Source organism: Alosa sapidissima, chromosome 22, assembly GCF_018492685.1.
Source record: "Alosa sapidissima isolate fAloSap1 chromosome 22, fAloSap1.pri, whole genome shotgun sequence".
In the NCBI taxonomy this organism is placed as follows: Eukaryota; Metazoa; Chordata; class Actinopteri; order Clupeiformes; family Clupeidae; genus Alosa; species Alosa sapidissima.
The window spans coordinates 22,380,591-22,398,145 of NC_055978.1; the positions used below are offsets into that span (position 1 = coordinate 22,380,591).

At 45.4% G+C, this 17,555-nt stretch overlaps 1 protein-coding gene across 6 annotated transcripts in view; it reads left to right on the forward strand.

Moving 5' to 3' along the window:
* LOC121697379 (RAB3A interacting protein (rabin3)) overlaps positions 1-17,555 on the forward strand; it is a 33,737-nt gene that overhangs the window by 15,014 nt on the left and 1,168 nt on the right. For 2 of the 6 annotated variants that reach the window (XM_042078875.1, XM_042078874.1), the window contains 8 exons: positions 1,703-1,798; positions 3,038-3,115; positions 4,483-4,689; positions 8,447-8,575; positions 10,447-10,559; positions 12,687-12,710; positions 13,381-13,480; positions 13,922-13,991. In XM_042078875.1, the coding sequence (XP_041934809.1) occupies positions 1,703-1,798; positions 3,038-3,115; positions 4,483-4,689; positions 8,447-8,575; positions 10,447-10,559; positions 12,687-12,710; positions 13,381-13,480; positions 13,922-13,991 (817 nt within the window). Of the gene's footprint in view, positions 1-1,702; positions 1,799-3,037; positions 3,116-4,482; positions 4,690-8,446; positions 8,576-8,849; positions 9,218-10,446; positions 10,564-12,686; positions 12,711-13,380; positions 13,481-13,921; positions 13,992-17,555 lie in introns of those variants that run through there. The other 4 variants (XM_042078877.1, XM_042078876.1, XM_042078879.1 and 1 more) reach the window with 4 other exon arrangements.

Below are 17,555 nucleotides of genomic sequence, written 5' to 3' on the forward strand. Positions count from 1 at the left end.
AAACGAGACATAACACAATTAATACACAATTCATGTTGGTCTCTGAGATGTGGAACAAATGCACTCAGTTTTAAATTTGACGTCTGTACAACAAATAATGGCACTGGATCGTGTTACTGGGGGGGGGGGGGGGAGCAGGACATCTGGTCACTCTGTTAAATTCCTAGAGGAGGAGAAAAAAAACATAAATCTCAGAAATAAAACCCAAAGCATTACACACACACACACACTCACACTCACACAGGGTGTTGTAGTGCACTGCCCAGCATGTGTATTGTTAGTGTGCTGTGGTGTTTGGAGAGTTTAATGGGAGCAGCTGTGTATGTGTGTGTGTGTGTGTGCGTGCGTGCGTGGAGTGTACCCAGTCGGCTGCTTCTCCATCTCGCTCTCCTGCTGCTGCCATGGCAACCAGATGGTGGGTCAGTTGCCTTTTGCGTTTTTGGTGCTGTCTTTTATCCCAATGGGCACAGAGGGGCATGCACATACACATAAACATACTCACACTCTCTCACTCTCTCTCACACACACACACACACACACACACACACAATCAGCTGCTACATATTGGCGGAATAGGACACTCCCAAGACCTTCCAAGAGAAGAGAAGTGTTTGTATTCATGCACTTGAAAGTTTGTGTGTGTGTGTGGACAGCTTGTATGTGGGCTAATCCTTGGATATGAGCAGCAGGACTTAGCTTATAATTAATTCCCCCAATCATTTCCCCTGCTTGGACTTCTGCTACAGGAGTGGCTCAGAAGACACACACACACACACACACACACACACACACACACACACACACACACAAAAACACACGCACACGCATGGAGAGCGTGGGAGAAAGGTGTGTGTGTGTGATCCTGTTGATATGTGTCTCACATTCGTGGCTCTGCCCGACTGTGTGTTTGGCATATCTATTATCTGCAGAATATTTACGTGTGACCACTGGCCAGTATTAATGGTACCTTAGATATATTGTAGTTCACTGTGACCCCCAACACACACACACACACGCACAGACCCCTATGATCTTCAGCAGAGTTCCTCTTCAGTTGCTAAGGGAAGTATAGTCTACAATTTACGACCCATTTCACAGCTTTGTACCAGCCCAACACCCACACAGTGTCTCTGTGTGTCTCTGTGTGTGTGTGTGTGTGTGTGTGAGAGAGTGCGTGTGTGCGTGTGCGCGTGCGTGCGTGCGTGCGTGTGTGTGTCTCTTTCTAAGTGTATGTCTGGGCAAGCCTCTCAGGTCATCAGGACCTGTGCTGTACAGAGAACACTCCGAGTAAATATAGTCATATTGTTTATGGCATCTGCCGTCTATTAAATTCAAAACCAAAACTTGGCCTGCTGTCAAGCATAATAGGTGTGTGTGTGTGTATGTGTGTGTCTGTGAGAGTGAGAGAGAGAGAGCGAGTTCATGTGTGAAGTGGAAACCTCAGTTAGGGTAATGCCAACCACCCAATCCACAGACACTCCACTTAAACTTCAGCTGCACTGTCGCCAGCTTGTTAAGTGTTCCTCTGAATGTTTTTATGCGGCCCAACAAGAAAAAAAGGCAACTTTATCTTTTTTTCCCATTACCTTGTTCATTTTGTTTTATTTTCCATATACATATTTTCATTATGTTGTCCTCATTTTATTTTTTGTTTCCTTAATTCATTTCATTCCATTTTTGTTTGTTGTTTTACTTTTTGAAGGAGCTTAAGTTAAAAGACGAAGAATGTGAAAGGCTATCTAAAGTCAGGGACCAGCTGGGGCAGGAACTGGAGGAGCTCACAGCGAGTCTGTTTGAGGTTTGTCCAGCTTCTTCATCCCTCCTCTCCATCGTTCTCCTCATCCTCTCTTCTCTTCTCTTCTCTTGTTTTCTCTCCTGTTCGTCTTGTCTCGTCACCTCCTTCCTCTTATCATGGCACAGGTGTGTGCGCGCGTGCGTGTGTGTGCGCGCGTGTGTGTGCGCGTGTGTGTGTGTGTGCGTGTGTGTGTTTGTCTGCCTGCAACAAACCCCTGGGACCCCCCCCCCCCTTTCATCTCGACTCCCGCTCTCTTTCAGTAAGGAACAAGGTGTGCAGCTACTCCGCACCCCCACTTCCCCAGGCACGCTACGGAATGACCCAGAACTGGGCCGGATCGAAGCCAGCACTGGCCCAGAGCCTGCTGCAGTCTCCGTAACCTTCCCGGCTTTGGCTTGCACTCGACTTTGGAGCCACGGGCATATGTCAGCCCTTCCACGACAGCACCTCGGCGCAGCTAGTTTAGATATTGCAGCACTTGTGTCGTAAATCTGATTGCTCGGAGAGCGCTATTCTGTTTGTATGGATTCATGAGCCTGAGTCACAGACGGAGCAGTTCATTTTCAGACTCTGTGGCTTAGTTGAATTAGCGTAATAAAATCATTTGGCTCTGTCCGGCCGTCCGGCGTACATTTCTGCTGCTGCTGCTGTCTCTCTCTCTCTCTCGCAGCAGAGGCTAAGTGGACGCGAGTTATGCTGAACTGGGGAAGTGAGTAGCTGTATGACCTCTGTCTGTGTGTGTGTGTGTGTGTGTGTGTGTGTGTGTGTGTGTTGACCTCTTTGTGTGTGTGTCGACTTCTGTGTGTGTGTGTCCGTCCCTGCCCTGGTCCCACAACTCTCTCCTCTGGTGGACATCTGGTGGACCCCCCCCCATTTTCCAGCTTTATATATATATATATATATATCTGTTCTTCTTCTTTATCCTTTATCATACTTTTTCTTTCTTTCTTTCTTTCTGTTCTTTCTTTATCTTTTTTGTCTTCATGCATAATGGGTCACATTTTCTTGTTTGTTTGTTTGTTTTTGTTTATTCTTATTTTCTCAGTCCTTTTGTTCTGTTCTTGCTCTCTGTGTCCACTACTGCCTGGTGGAGGGGCTTGCTGCCGTGCTTTTCCCGAGACGCAGACTCTGCCTGTGTCTCTCTGGGACTCTCTCTGTGTGTGGGCATCATGGGTGACTGTAGTCGGGGCTGGAGAAGACGATTGTGGGGGATCGATATGAACTGTGCCGTCTCATTGACAGGAGGCCCATAAGATGGTGCGAGAGGCCAACGTGAAGCAGGCCGCCGCTGAGAAGCAGCTGAAGGAAGCTCTCGGCAAGGTAAGCACCCGCGTCAAAATGTGCTAAAGCTAACCAGAGGGTACCATATGTCCAAATAATGAAAGGACATGTGGTCAACAATGGGTGGTAACCCTTGTTTGAAACCAATTCAGTGTCCACGATTTCAACACCGTTAAGCACCATGAAATAAAAAAAGAAAACGACACTATACAGTGTGCATTCTAAGAAATGACCAATGCTGGAGCAACACACAGTTTGAAGCATCACTGGCATCTCAATTCACAAAGAAGCAGAGCGTATCTCAGAGTCTGTCATTCAGGCACCTGAAATGTATATTTACAAGCAGTCATTTTTCATTTAAATAGTTTTGAACGCAAAATGGCCACTAGTACCTTTCTCTCCACAACAGCTTTAGGTGTCTGGAGGTTTTATTAGACAAGTTGAAGGAGTGAGTCTCTCATTTCAGTCTCCCTCTGGCTATCCCCCAAGCCCCCCCCCCCCTCTCTATGGCACTTATGGTAATGGAGTCCGTGACCTCCGATGGTGCTTTAATGAGCACTCTGTATGCTGGGGCGACGACGCTTGAGGGCTTGAAGAGGCTGTGTGTGTGTATGTGCATGTGAGTTTGTGTGTGCGCGCCTTTGTTCGTGCGTGCATGCATGTGTGTGTGTGTGTGCGCACGTGTGTGTGATTTGCTGATTGATGAGCGGTGGTGTGCTCCAAAGGCACCTTTCCTCTCCAGCCTCAGATCTGTGATGCTGCGGTGTGATGTGTATAAGAGCATCAGCATCACTGCTGTCGGAGCCCAGCACTCATCTGAGTTTGTGCTCCTGTTCACACAACCTTCCTTAAGCTGGCTCAAAGCTAAACTGGCTGCTGCTTAAATCAAGGGTGCACATTCAAGCCACAGAAGTGACCGTAAAAATGCAACAGCCTCCTCCATACCACTCCTTTGGTGGTGTGGTACGTGCAAATGTGTGCATCACCAGGAAAATGAATGTTTATTATTAGTTTGGACATTGTCATTGGATTGTAATATTTATATATTGTAATATTGTGTCGTAATATTTATATATAAAAGTCTTCTGTCTTCTGCTGAAATCATGAAGTCTTCTCCTGGTCCTGCTTGAAAACTCAGATGTTCTGTGAGCTAATAAAGTGCTAATAATATCTGCATGTCGTGGGCCAAGGGAGTGCTTTTTAAGTCACCCATTTTCACTTTGAATGCTATCTCTGACAGCCCCCTCATTAAATGTATATTTTAAAATATCTCTAAAGCTGTGTATTTTTAGCAGGGCACATAGCACATCAAGTTTGCACAAAAGCCGTAGATTGCTCCTAATGGGTTATTGCTGGGATGACATTGTGGTCACTCTAATCCTCTGTGTGTGGCCTGTCCTCCTCAGATTGACGTCCTGCAGGCGGAGGTGGCGGCGCTGAAGACCCTGGTCCTCTCCACCTCGCCCACTTCGCCCAGCAAGGAGCTGCCGCCCGGCGGCCCCAAGGCCCCCTTCAAGAAGGGCCACGCCCGCAACAAGAGCACCAGCAGCGCCATGCTGGGCAGCCAGCAGGAGCTCGGAGCGCCCCAGCCTATCGTGCGCGAGTGCAAAGAGGTACGCAGACCACAATCACAATCAGTCAGAATCAGAGGCGTGCTTTATTGGCCAAATATACAGTATTGAAGGAATACCAGTTAGCCTATAGTTCCATTTTAGCCATAGTAGAGCTATAGGCTAACTGGTGTAACCCACTTCCAGTGAATTATGCTAAGCTAGGCTAAAGGTGTCAGAATGGGTTATTGCACGCACAGGAGCATGACAAGGGCATGTATCCTCATCTAACTCAGGGGTAGACAAATGAGCTAATTTACCAAAAAGTTGTTGTGTTCCTTTAACACACACAAGAAATTTGTCTCTGGCGTTGGTTGGTGTCTAGCAGTGTGGAAAAAAATACAAATACAGTACAACACACACTAAATAGGCATATGAGTAAAATAACATACAATAAAGACATTGTAGACATTATCAATATTGCCATTGCTAGCTCTGTTAGCATTGTGGACCAGACATAGAATCGGAACAGATTAGAGTAGACATTCCTGCCCCTGGCAATGTTGTGTTCCATCCAGAGGTACCCATCAGCACTGTGGACCAGCCAAAAACAGATCAGAGCGGACATGATCGCTCAGGCGAAAGTTCTGTCTGCACTGGAAGACTGGTAGTTTATAATGTCACCCATTCATCCATTACTGCTACCAATATGCGGCTCATGCTTATTTAAAAACTGTTGGGTCTCCTTCACCTCCCTGCTGCTTTCTGTATTCCAACTCTGTCGCCCTTTCGATTGTTATCCTCATTGCTGTATATCCCCTTCAGGATTAAATCGTTAATTCTATCTCTGCCTCCTCCGGAGTCTCTCTAGCAGAAATTCCAGCAATGTTCCCAGGCCAGGAATGCCGTGTTCCATTCCCAAGCACCGTGTATCACTTGTTTGTTTCTACTCCGCTTATCTTTCCCTATTTGCCTCCGCCTCACTGCCACTGCTTATCTCTCCCACTCACTGTGCGTTTCATTCCTTCTGTCCGTTTCTCACACGTCGTGTCCCATCACCAGCGATTTGTTGTTGTTGTTGTTGTTCTATCTCTGTGTTTCACGGCGTCTTTGCCGCGGAGAACAGGACAGTGCCGTGCTGTGTAGGCCGATGCCACCCCTGAGAGGGAGAAACTGGACCACTGTAGTCTCAGATGAAATGCATGTCATCCCATTAGCTTGGTGCCTAAGGGCTCAATAACTGGCCTGAAGATGGATGAGTAAAACCTTCACAAATTACGAGCGCCACTTGTTTGCTAAGCAAACAGGGCCTTGTAGCTGCCGGACAGTTTACTCGTTCTGCCACCTCCTTCTCTCCTTCTCTCTCTTTCTCTCTTGCAACCCTGATCAAATGCACCTCAAACATCCCCAAATGGACTTGATGATTGACATCAGGTGTATTACGTTAGGACCATCCATACAGAGTTTGAGTCTCTCATCAGCTTGGACAATTGTATCACCTTGTTTACATGTGGAGAGGGATATTAAAATATCCATGCCAATCTTCCTTTGGTGGCACGCACATGTCGAATCCCAACTGGGAAATCCACATTGAAGAATTCCCTCTATTGTAATAAATGTTCCGATCTGGCGTGTGTGGCCTGGCGTTCACCTGCCGTATCCACGCCGCAAACCCTTATTCCAGCTTTGTCCTCTAGGAAGAGTACACAGCATCTCTCAACACTCCATTGTGTCTGCTTCACCATCTCTCTTTCCTCTCTTTCCTTCTGCACTCGTCTGCCACTGTGCTCTCTCTCTCTCTCTCTCTCTTTCTCTCTTTCTCTCTTTCTCTCTTTCCTCACCTCCTCTGCTGATTGGTCTGCCTCATGCCATTTGTCTCGGCTATCGCTCTTTTTCATCTCTCATTTCTCACCATCTCTTTATTTACCGTCTCCCTGACAGCGGCCCCTTTACCTGCTGCTGACAAATTCAACTTCAAACTTCTGTGTGTGTTTATGACGCACAAAGTCACACTCGAGTCGTACAAAGTCTCACACAAGCACTCTGTCTTTGTCTCCCCTTACCTCTCTTCTCTTCTCTTCTCTCTCCCTCTCTCTCTCTCTCTCTCTCTCTCTCTCTCTCTCTCTCTCTCTCTCTCTCTGTCTCTCTCACTCTCTTTCTCTGTCTCTCTCACTCTCTTTCTCTTTACCTCTCTACAAAAGAAACCTCTCTTTTCCTCCAAACTCATGTACCTCCTCTCTCCCACACACACACACATACACTCCCTCCCCTCGTCCCCCCAACTGAACTCAGGATGCCCCTTCTCTCTGAGAGGAGGGAGTTTATATAGCAATACTCATGCAGCCTTTAAAAAAAGCTTTAAAAAAGCCCTGTCTAATTCTGTCTGCCATCCCTCCCTAAGCCATCGGCCTTATCAGGCTATTGATCCATTTTCTGCTGTCTGAATGCAACCCCTCGTTGACAGGGGTGTGTGAGTGTGTGTGTGTGAGAGAGAGGGTCGGAGAAGATAGGAAGGTGGAGATTTTTCTTTTCTGTGTGTGTGAACGTGTGTGTGTGTGTGTGCTCCTCCACTGTTGAAATGGTAGTTAAAGATTAGGTGGTTTGGTGCTTAATCCGCCTGGATAAGGTTGAAACGCTCGTGCATGGAGCGGCTCAGTTCTGAAGAAATCCAGGGAAACGGGGAGGCCTCTCGCAGCAGTTACCAGAATCCATGCTGAATTTTAGAGCGTGTGTGTGTGTGTGCGTGTGTGTGTCGTCACTAGGGTGTGAAATGACTGTTAGTCATATAGGTTGTGGGTGTCTACTGTACCTTTTTGTTGTCCCCCCATCTCTGTCTCTCTCGCTCTCTCTCTCTTTCTCTTTCTCTTTCTCTCTCTCTGGATGGTTGCATATAGGAAAATGAGAACTCACAGAAGAACCCCCCCCCCCCCCCCCCCCCCCATTTCCCACCACTATCCTTGTGCGCATGCGTGAAGGTGTGTGTGCGTGTCTAAGCACATGTATGATGGCCGTGTGTGTTGGAGCTCTCGGCTTCCTCTCCGCTGCCCCCTCCTGTCCGACCTCATCCGTATGCAAACCGCGTCGTTAGCACGTCAGGATGGTCTCTGCTGATTGGATGGCCCCCCAGGGGTCCAGGGGCGGCCACGTGTCCTGCCCCCTCTGCAGTGCTGATGCTTAGGGGCAGCGGGGAGCCAGCACTCAGGACTCCAACTCTGTCAGGCTGTCCAAGCCCAATCCAATCATACTGGCGCCCACTCTCTCACAGCTCTGGGAAATACCTCAGGGCTATATGAGGAGCCTGCTGGTGCTCCCATTTTTTTTGTGTGTGTGTCTATCTGTGTGTGTGTGTGTCTATCTGTGTGTGTGTGTGTGTGTGTGTGTGTCTATCTGTGTGTGTGTGTCTATCTGTGTGTGTGTGTCTATCTGTGTGTGTGTGTGTGTCTATCTGTGTGTGTGTGTCTATCTGTGTGTGTGTGTCTATCTGTGTGTGTGTGTGTGAGAGAGCGAGAGCTACCCTTTGTTGTATTCCTACTTGGTGAATTAGAGGCATAGAATATATTTATACTGCTTACCTAACACCCTGGTGTGTGTGTGTGTGTGTGTGTGTGTGTGTGTGTGTGTGTGTGTCTATCTGTGTGTGTGTGTCTATCTGTGTGTGTGTGTGTGAGAGCGCGAGCGAGAGCTACCCTTTGTTGTATTCCTACTTGGTGAATTAGAGGCATAGAATGTATTTATACTGCTTACCTAACACCCTGGTGTGTGTGTGTGTGTGTGTGTGTGTGTGTGTGTGTGTGTGTGTGTGTGTGTGTGTGATTCTCAGGTGGACTCACTCCTGTTCAGTGAGTTTAAGGCATGGAAAGAGGAGCCCAGCCTGGAGAGGAGCTGCTCCTTCCTGGAGCGCATTTACAGAGAGGACATCTACCCCTGCCTCACCTTCTCCAAAAGCGAGGTGTGTGTGTGTGTGTGTGTGTGTTTAGGTGTGTATGTGTGAGCAAAATTGTGTGTATTGGTGTATGTGTGAAAGGGAGTGTTGTGTTGTGTTGTGTTGCGTTGAAAGAGTCTCATATGTTGGTATACAGATGATACTATCTGCGGCTCACACCCCACACTCTCCCATAAAGCATAAACCATTCTCTCTGCGTCAGGCTCAGTGTTTGCTTAAGTATTAATCAGTGTTCCCTCTTGTGAGTCATCTCACGTTAACCCTACTGATCTTTGATCAGATTCTCCCATCTCAGAGCCCAGTGTCATCCATCATAAGCAAACCAGCCGAACTGGCACAGGATCAGCAACTTAGGCTGCAATGCCCTCCACAGGCAGAGAACAGGTTTCCTCTGGCACAAAGCCAAGCCTGTGTCCCCCACATCGGGATTTATCTCCAGTTAGTTGCTGTATTTTAATGGCTGTTGATCGTGAGGTAACAGTTATGGAAAACAGGCTTATCTCTTCTAAATGTCATGATTGTATTCCAATCAAATGTATGCCTTTTTGGAAGATTGGAAAATTCCTGACTGAAAGCTGGATGATATTGTTTTTGCCTGCGCACAATATGTACCCTGCTGGGTTTGCAGAATTCGGTTATTAAGTCATGATGCAATAATGGGCTACCGTAATTTCCCAACTATTAGCCACTGCTTATACATTGATTTTGCAAAATTTCTTCAGCTATGAGGATAATACACAGGGGCAGTTAATATGGTATTAATATGGTTTTGTTTCTTTTAACTTGCATAAAACAATGTCCTGCGGCTTATACATAGTGCCGCTAATACACAGGAAATTACTGTAATACATTTTTTTTCCGGGTCCACTGCCTTTCAGAGCCGCTCGTTTTTCTCCATAGACAGTAAAATAAAATAAAAAAAATTTGATTTTGTTTTACCCTCACTAAAACTGAGGTGATGGTGACAAGGTTTACAAGTTGCAAAATCCGACTGGCTGCGCTGGTTTTTTTTGTTTTTTGTTTTTTTGACGAAAAGGCTGTTGGGCCTATGTCGTTGGACTTAACCACTTTGTGACCGTTTTTTCCCAGACAGCCATTGGGTTGCCCCTGCTTTATCACCATTTTTTTGACAGTACATGCCTGGGGCTGTTGTGAAACCAACGGCCATGCATGTAAACAGTCTTTCATTCCTTTAGTTTACTATTAAGACACCCCACACCGTTTCTGCTCAGAGCCGAAGACACTTTCTATCTACAGCTCTGGTTTCTGCCAGAGGCGATACGGCTCTGGTTTCTGCCCTGATGCACTGCCACCTTGTGGTTGTGCGGAGGTACTGCAGTACCTCTGCACACTGATAATACATTCAGGCATCAGGTTCCAAATTGGCCTCAGAAATGCTGTCCAGCAGGTTCGGCAATTTATACGTCCAGCACAGTCACGGTTGGGTAACGGAGTCTCGCTTTCATGTCATTGTATGGCACAGTAAGAAAGCATTATGCCGCAATGGAAAACATGGTCAGTTTACTGTTCATGCCTGACTATGTGTGATCCAATCCATTTAATCTGCGTCATCTGCGTTCTTTTCACGATGGTCAGAGAAATGTTTCTAAGATATTTTGAGTACTACTTGTGCCTGCTGTCTAAATATATCCTCTCTGCTTGGAAAAACATCACAAGTTAGCACAATTTCTGTGTGTGTGTGTGTGTGTGTGTGTGTGTGTGTGTGTGTGTGTGTGCGCGCACAGTCGGCCCATATATGAGATGTAAATTTCTGTGCTGATGCAAATGTATCACATGTGTACCAGATGTAAATGTCTGTGGTTATGTAAATGTATGGGTGTTGTTGTTTGTTTTGTGTGTGTGTGTTTTGGTTCCAGCTGGGGTCAGCTATCCTGGAGGCGGTGGAGAGGAACACTCTGAGTGTGGAGCCTGTGGGCTTCCAGCCGCTGCCCGTAGTCAAGGCCTCTGCTGTGGAGTGTGGGGGACCAAAGTGAGTAACACACACACATGCACACACACACATACAGCATAGATGCACAGACACACGCACAAGCAGTAGAACAGATTATAAATGCTACGTAAATGGTCCAAACCCTCAATGATTTGACTAGACTAACATAGATGTTGATCATAACTTGGCTAACATGGAGGCCCTAACTAGTGTAGCTGACTGCAGTTGTCACCTCGATTCCTCTAACAGACTGGTCTCCTACACAGTGATCTGGGTTGAGTGGACACACATTGCAAGGAGAGAAGGGGATCTGAATTTAGTAGCTATGTTTGTAGAATTTATACTTTGTGTGTGTGTGTGTGTGTGTGTGTGTGTGTGTGTGTGTGTGTGTGTGTGTGTGTGTGTGTGTGTGTTTTCAGTCACACACACACACACACACATACACACATACACACACACACAAACACACGTACAGTTAAGAACAAAATTATTCATACCCCTGATGTTTTCTTCCACAATTCTTAATGTAGCCCCTTGTTTTAGTGTTACCATTTACTTTGAGAAGGTCAAGCATAATGATAAAGAGAAAATCAACATTACATCAATATTTGCCAGGGGAATGAATAATTTTGTTCTAAACTGTATGTACACACACATGTATGCACACACACATTAGGTACTGTACCAGGTAAATACAGGTGGTCTGGTGTGATTAAAAAGACACCGAAGGAAGTAAAGCAATAATGCACACTATGAATATACAGTAATGACAGGTCTGCAAATACATAGTACCCTTGTGAACTCCAAAGGTACATACTGCCTTGTGTATTCTGGAGAAATGCTGTCAACATCCCACTTTAAGTAAACCGGTCTCACAGGATAAACATGATATGAAACGCATCCTTGTCTGCATTTGGAGCCACTAATATTCAGGCTCCTCCAGGTTACAAGAACAAGACACACACACACACACACACACACACACACACACACACACACACACACCACACACACACACAGAGTTTATTCCTATCTATATTCAGCCCCTCTGCTAGCCCCTTTGCTAGTGTCTTCAGCCTTTCGACACAATTTATTCAGCCTCCCTTAGATTAAAAGCTGAATCTTGTTCATCGTATCTTCTTGCCCTCTGGTCGTGAGTGTGTGAGTGAGTGTGAGTGAGTGCGTGCGTGCGGAGTTGGGGTGGAATAGTAATCAGCTGGAACTGCGGGCCTTCAGAAGAGAGAGAATGAACAAGCCAGAGTCTTTCAGATCCTCCAGTAGTCAATCCTCAGCCAATCACAACCCCAGTGCTCCTGTGAGACCCTCCTCAGCCAATCACAACCCCAGTGCTCCTGTGAGACCCTCCTCAGCCAATCACAACCCCAGTGCTCCTGTGAGACCCTCCTCAGCCAATCACAACCCCCAGTGCTGCTGTCCGATACCCTCCTCTACTCCACAGCTGACCTGAATTGGGGACCCTGTGGAGCTATGGGGGAAGCTTTGTGGTGATTCAATGTTACATTCCACCTAGAAGAGATTTATTTCACTCATCATTTGTTATCCAGTGTAGTCAGTGAATCCTTGCTAACTTAATCCTTAATCCTAGACCTAATCCTTAACCGAAAGATCACTTATGTACAGTAGCTTGATGAACTTTTACCTGTGGTTTGGCGCCAGTTCCTTTAGCACCCTGCTGTCTCTCTCTCTCTCTCTCTCTCTCTCTCTCTCTCTCTCTCTCTCTCTCTCTCTCCTCTCTCTCTCTCTCTCTCTCTCTCTCTCTCTCTCTCTCTCTCTCTTTCTTGCTTCTCTCCTCTCTCTCTCTCTTTCTTTCTCTGCCTTTCTTGCTTCTTCTCTCACATTCTCTCCTCACTCTCTCTCTCTCTCTCTCTTTTCTTGCTTCTTCTCTCTCTCTCTCTCTCTCTCTCTCTCTCCCTTTCTCCGTCACTCTATATCCACACCACCTCACTGCTGCCACACTTCTCTCTTGGCTTCTCATGGTGATCTGCTGCTGTGTGTCTGTCAGTGTGTTGGGCCACCTTCCTTTTGGTCATGGGTTTTTCTCTCCATCTGTTTTTGTTTTTGTCGGTCTCTGTTTTGTTTTTGTCGTTTGCCGTCCTCCCTCCTGTCCTTTCTGTTCCTCACGCTCGGGTTTGGGGTGCCCCCTAGTGGCTGGAGGTCTGAAATAGTCACGTAAGTGAACGAAAGTTCTTTCTCTCTCTCTCTCTCTCTCTCTCTCTCTCTCTCTCTCTCTCTCTCTCTCTCTCTCTCTCTGTCTCTTCTTTTCTTTCCTTCCCTTTCACTTTCTCTCTTTCTCTGTCTCTGATCTCTATTGCATCTTTTCACACACATGCTTGCCACCATTGCTTCATGCACTCTGCACATGACACCCCTTTTCTCTCTTTTTTTTCTAGCTCTCTCTAGATCTGTCGTTCCCTCTCTCCCCCACACTCAGACTCAGCCTCTCTCTGGCTCTGTCCAAACTCTCCTCTCTCCTTCCCTCTTATTAAAAAATAAGGTGAAGGTATATTTATCAGATTGGTAACACTTTGAGCATAATATGTGATGCTCCTGTGTGCTCCATTAGACACAGTACAAGCAGTGCTGCTATTTAATGGCCAAAGCTCCATTTCCCCAAATTCATCGCAGTCCTACGACCACTGTGACTAATAACCGAAAAAAGAGAGGGAGAAAAGTGATATATCTATATCAGTTTCTGTATCAGTTAATGATGGTCGTCTTCTCTCACACCGATGCTTTTTGGGGAATCGCTGCCCTGTACATGATGCCCTAGTGCTATGGTCAGCGTTTTAAAGCCCTTTTAACACCCCCCCCCCCCCCCCCCCACTTGTCCATCCTGCAGAAAATGTGCCCTCAGCGGCCAGACCAAAACCTGCAAGCACAGAATCAAGTTTGGCGACTCCAGCAACTACTACTACGTGTCTCCATTCTGCCGTTACCGGGTGAGTAAGGGGACCCAGAGGCGCTCTGCTCTGCTCTACATGCCTTAACATGCCTAGACTGAGGGAGTTGGAGGGGATTTTCAGCCTGTCTCAGAGAAGGAAGTGGTAATTAAAGGGATGGAGGCGGGAGAACTGAAGACCTTAAAAATTGCCGCCCTGTTAAAAAACATTTCTTACAGTGTGTGTACATCTGTGATAATTGTGTTAACAGTCTGGAGTTTGCTTTGTGTTGATGTACCAAGCCCACAGCACAGTAGAGCAGTAATGTGCAACCACAGCACAGTAGACAAAAAAAAAATCATTCAAGGAAATGGTTCTCATGCTAGTATGCAAAAGCCACTCAAAGCAGCAGCTTCATTTTGCTGCCCACATCTAGATTGAGGTTGCTATATGTTGATTGGATGTTGTTGTTGTTGTCCTTCGTTGTCTAACGTCATCCAGATCACATCCGTCTGCAACTTCTTCACCTACATCCGCTACATCCAACAAGGCCTGGTCAAGCAGCAAGATGGTGAGAGCTCTCAGAGGCACACACTAGGGCTGCAACTAACATTTATTTACATAGTCGATTAATCTGCTGATTATTTTCTCGATTAATCGATTAGTTGTTTGATCGATACAATGCCAGAAAATGGTGAAAAAATGGTCGATCATTTTTTCCCATTGTTTTGAAATGCTTGTTTTGTCCACACACCAAAGATATCTAGTGCACTGTCATAGAGGAGTAGGTACAGTAAAGCTGAAAATATTCAAGTAGTATAATCAGAGAATATTGATGTATTTTCTTTAAAAAATGACGTAAACTGATTAATCGATTTATCAAAAAGTCAACTAATGAATTAATCGATGGAGGGATCGTTGCAGCCCTAACACACACACACACACACACACACACACACACACACACACACACACACACACATACACACACACAGTGCACTTAAGTATAAGTATATATACTTTTTTGATCCCTGCATTTTAACCCAATCGGTGAATTATTGAAACACAAACAGCACACAGTGAACACACAGTGAGGTGAAGCGCACACTAATCCCGGCGCAGTGAGCTGCCTGCTTCAACGGCGGCGCTCGGGGAGCAGTGAGGGGTTAGGTGCCTTGCTCAAGGGCACTTCAGCCGCGGCCCACTGGTCGGGGCTCGAACCGGCGACCCTCCGGTTACAAATCCAGAGTGCTAACCAGTGGGCCACGGCTGCCCACAATACAACAATACACTTGACCTTTTACGTCAGAATGCATGACCAAGGGAACTTGATAACCTTAATACCTGATAATCCAACCCAGTGTTCCAGTCTGTGTTGTAATGACGAACGTGTCAAAGTCTGTCCTAATAATGCTAGGACTAATGTTTAGCCTGTATTGATATTTAAGCGTATGTCATTTAAAAAATTAGATCTGTTTCAGTGCTGTGATTAGCATGACTGATTGACTGAAAACCAGGAAAATACTCATTGGGTCATTCCACGTCAATTCAACCAGGGCCCACGCACTTAGGTCTCAAAAAATTCTGAAAAAATTACCAGGTGTACCTATGTTACCCAGGAGACACACTGTAAAATTACTCTTATGTAAGATCAATACTTTCCAAGATACAGCCAGTTTTACAGGGGGAGGGGGGGTGTCGATTTTGTTCGGCCTCTTTTTTTGTCAAAGTTCACAAGCCCACAGCGCAAGAACTAAACCATGTAGGAGGCTCAATTTTTGCATGCAGGTGCATAAATAGGAATAGTATGTAGCAAAATCGTCACGTTTGGTCTGGATAATCCTGCATGGCCATAGCTGTCCCTCAAAGTTGATACAAATTTTATTGGAGTTTTTGGCTGGGCTCTGTTTAAGCCTTCAGAAGACCTATATGTACTCAACATAGTAAGGAAAATAAATCAAGAGCCTGAGATAAGTAGAAACACTCTCACAAAAAACAATGAACAGAAAATAAATTCCTTCAGGGTCTGAACAGCAGACCTTAGAAGTCTAAAAAATCATTTTGGTTCTCATTTTCAGAACACCTAAACACCTTGTGGGAATTTGTTTTTCACTTTCCACCCTGAACATGGGCAAAATGCACCATTGACATCAATATGTTTTGTATAGAGCTACCACAGGTTACTCTATACAACCACAGGTGGCAGTGTGGTGACTCTATATAAAACATATTGATGTCAATGGGGCATTTTGCCCATGTTCAGGGTGGAAAATAAAAAAGAAAGATTTGAATAAGACAAGTCAAATTGGTGTTTTCAAAAAGAAGGGATCATTGAGAATAAGGAAAACATATTTAAAAAATCTTTCTATATTCCCACAAGGTGTTTGGGTGCTCTGAAAATGATAACCAAAATTATTTTTCAGACTTGTGAGGTCTGCTGTTCAGACCCTGAAGGGATTTATTTTCTGTTCATTGCTTTTTGTGAGAGTGTTTCTACTTATCTCAGTAAGGAAAATAAATCAAGAAAACATGTCGAGTACAAATATGTCTTCTGAAGGCTTAAACAGAGCCCAGCCAAAAACTCCAATAAAATTTGTATCAACTTTGAGAGGCAGCTATGACCATGCAGGATTATCCAGACCAAACGTGATGATTTTGCTACATACTATTCCTATTTATGTACCACCATGCAAAATTTGAGCCTCCTACATGGTTTAGTTCTTGCGCTGTGGGCTTGTGAACTTTGACAAAAAAAAGAGCCTGGACAAAATCGACACCCCCTCCCCCTGTAAAACTGGCTGTATCTTGGAAAGTATTGATCTTACATAAGAGTAATTTTACAGTGTGTCTCCTGGGTAACATAGGTACACCTGGTAATTTTTTCAGAATTTTTTGAGACCTAAGTGCGTGGGCCCTGGTTGAACTGACGTGGAATGACCCCATTTGACGTTGATAAGGCTGTTAAAGTGAAACAATTTGATTTAAAAACTACTTTAATGACTGCCAAAAAATGATATGGTCAAGTAATAGTTCAGTATGTGCCAGACAGTACAGATACATTTACCATCTGAAGCCCGTCTGCTGCTATGAGGTAAAAAAAAAAGAAAAAATGGTGGGGAAAGTATCTGCACATCATATGGTGCGTCTGTATTGTGTAGTGTGTCACTGTTGTTAATATTATAATATGGAGAATAGTTTGCCTATTGCTTACCATTTTGGCAAGAACAAGGTAAAAGGAAATTATGAGATGAGAACTATTTAAGTATAAGTATATAAGTATATATACTCTTTTGAACCCGTGAGGGAAATTTGGTCTCTGCATTTATCCCAATCCGTGAATTAGTGAAACACACACCGCACACAGTGAAGTGAAGCACACACTAATCCCGGCGCAGTGAGCTGCCTGCATCAACAGTGGCGCTCGGGGAGCAGTGAGGGGTTAGGTGCCTTGCTCAAGGGTACTTCAGCCGTGCCTACTGGTCGAGGTTCGAACCGGCAACCCTCCGGTTACAGGTCTGAAGTGCTAACCAGTAGGCCACAGCTGCCCCTATTGATTCCCTATTTAGAATCAATTTTAATATACCCCCGCTTGAAATCGATCTCCAGGTCCAGCAGTCTATCTGGATAACCACTCTTCAATTTGTTTGATTTATGTTCTGGCCCGCCATCGATTGGCTTAACAAAAATGGCCCAAGGCCAAACGTCTTTCCTGACCTTAGGTCTACAGAGTCTCACACTTGAGAAAGTCCTTGAAAGTGCTCAAAGGGGACATCCGTGTGATAATGTATGATTGGTTTTTACAGTCATACATCTGTTCTGAATGTATGGGGACACAGACATGATCAGATAAGGCCAAGTCCTTGGCGATTGTAGTGATATGGATGATAAGGTCCAGGGTACAACCAGGACTGTGAGTTAGTCCTTATACATGCTGTGTTAGGCTGATACACAAATTATGGACAATAGTTAATTTAGCTGGTGAGCAAAAATGTTGGTCTTGTTGGAAGTGCGTATGGTATCAGTAATGCCTTCCAGAAAGATAGCTCAAGTATGTGTGTGTGGTATGGGCAGTATTGTCTCCCAGAGGGACAGCTCAAGAGTGCTGATGAATTCAGAAGGCCATACCCATTAACAT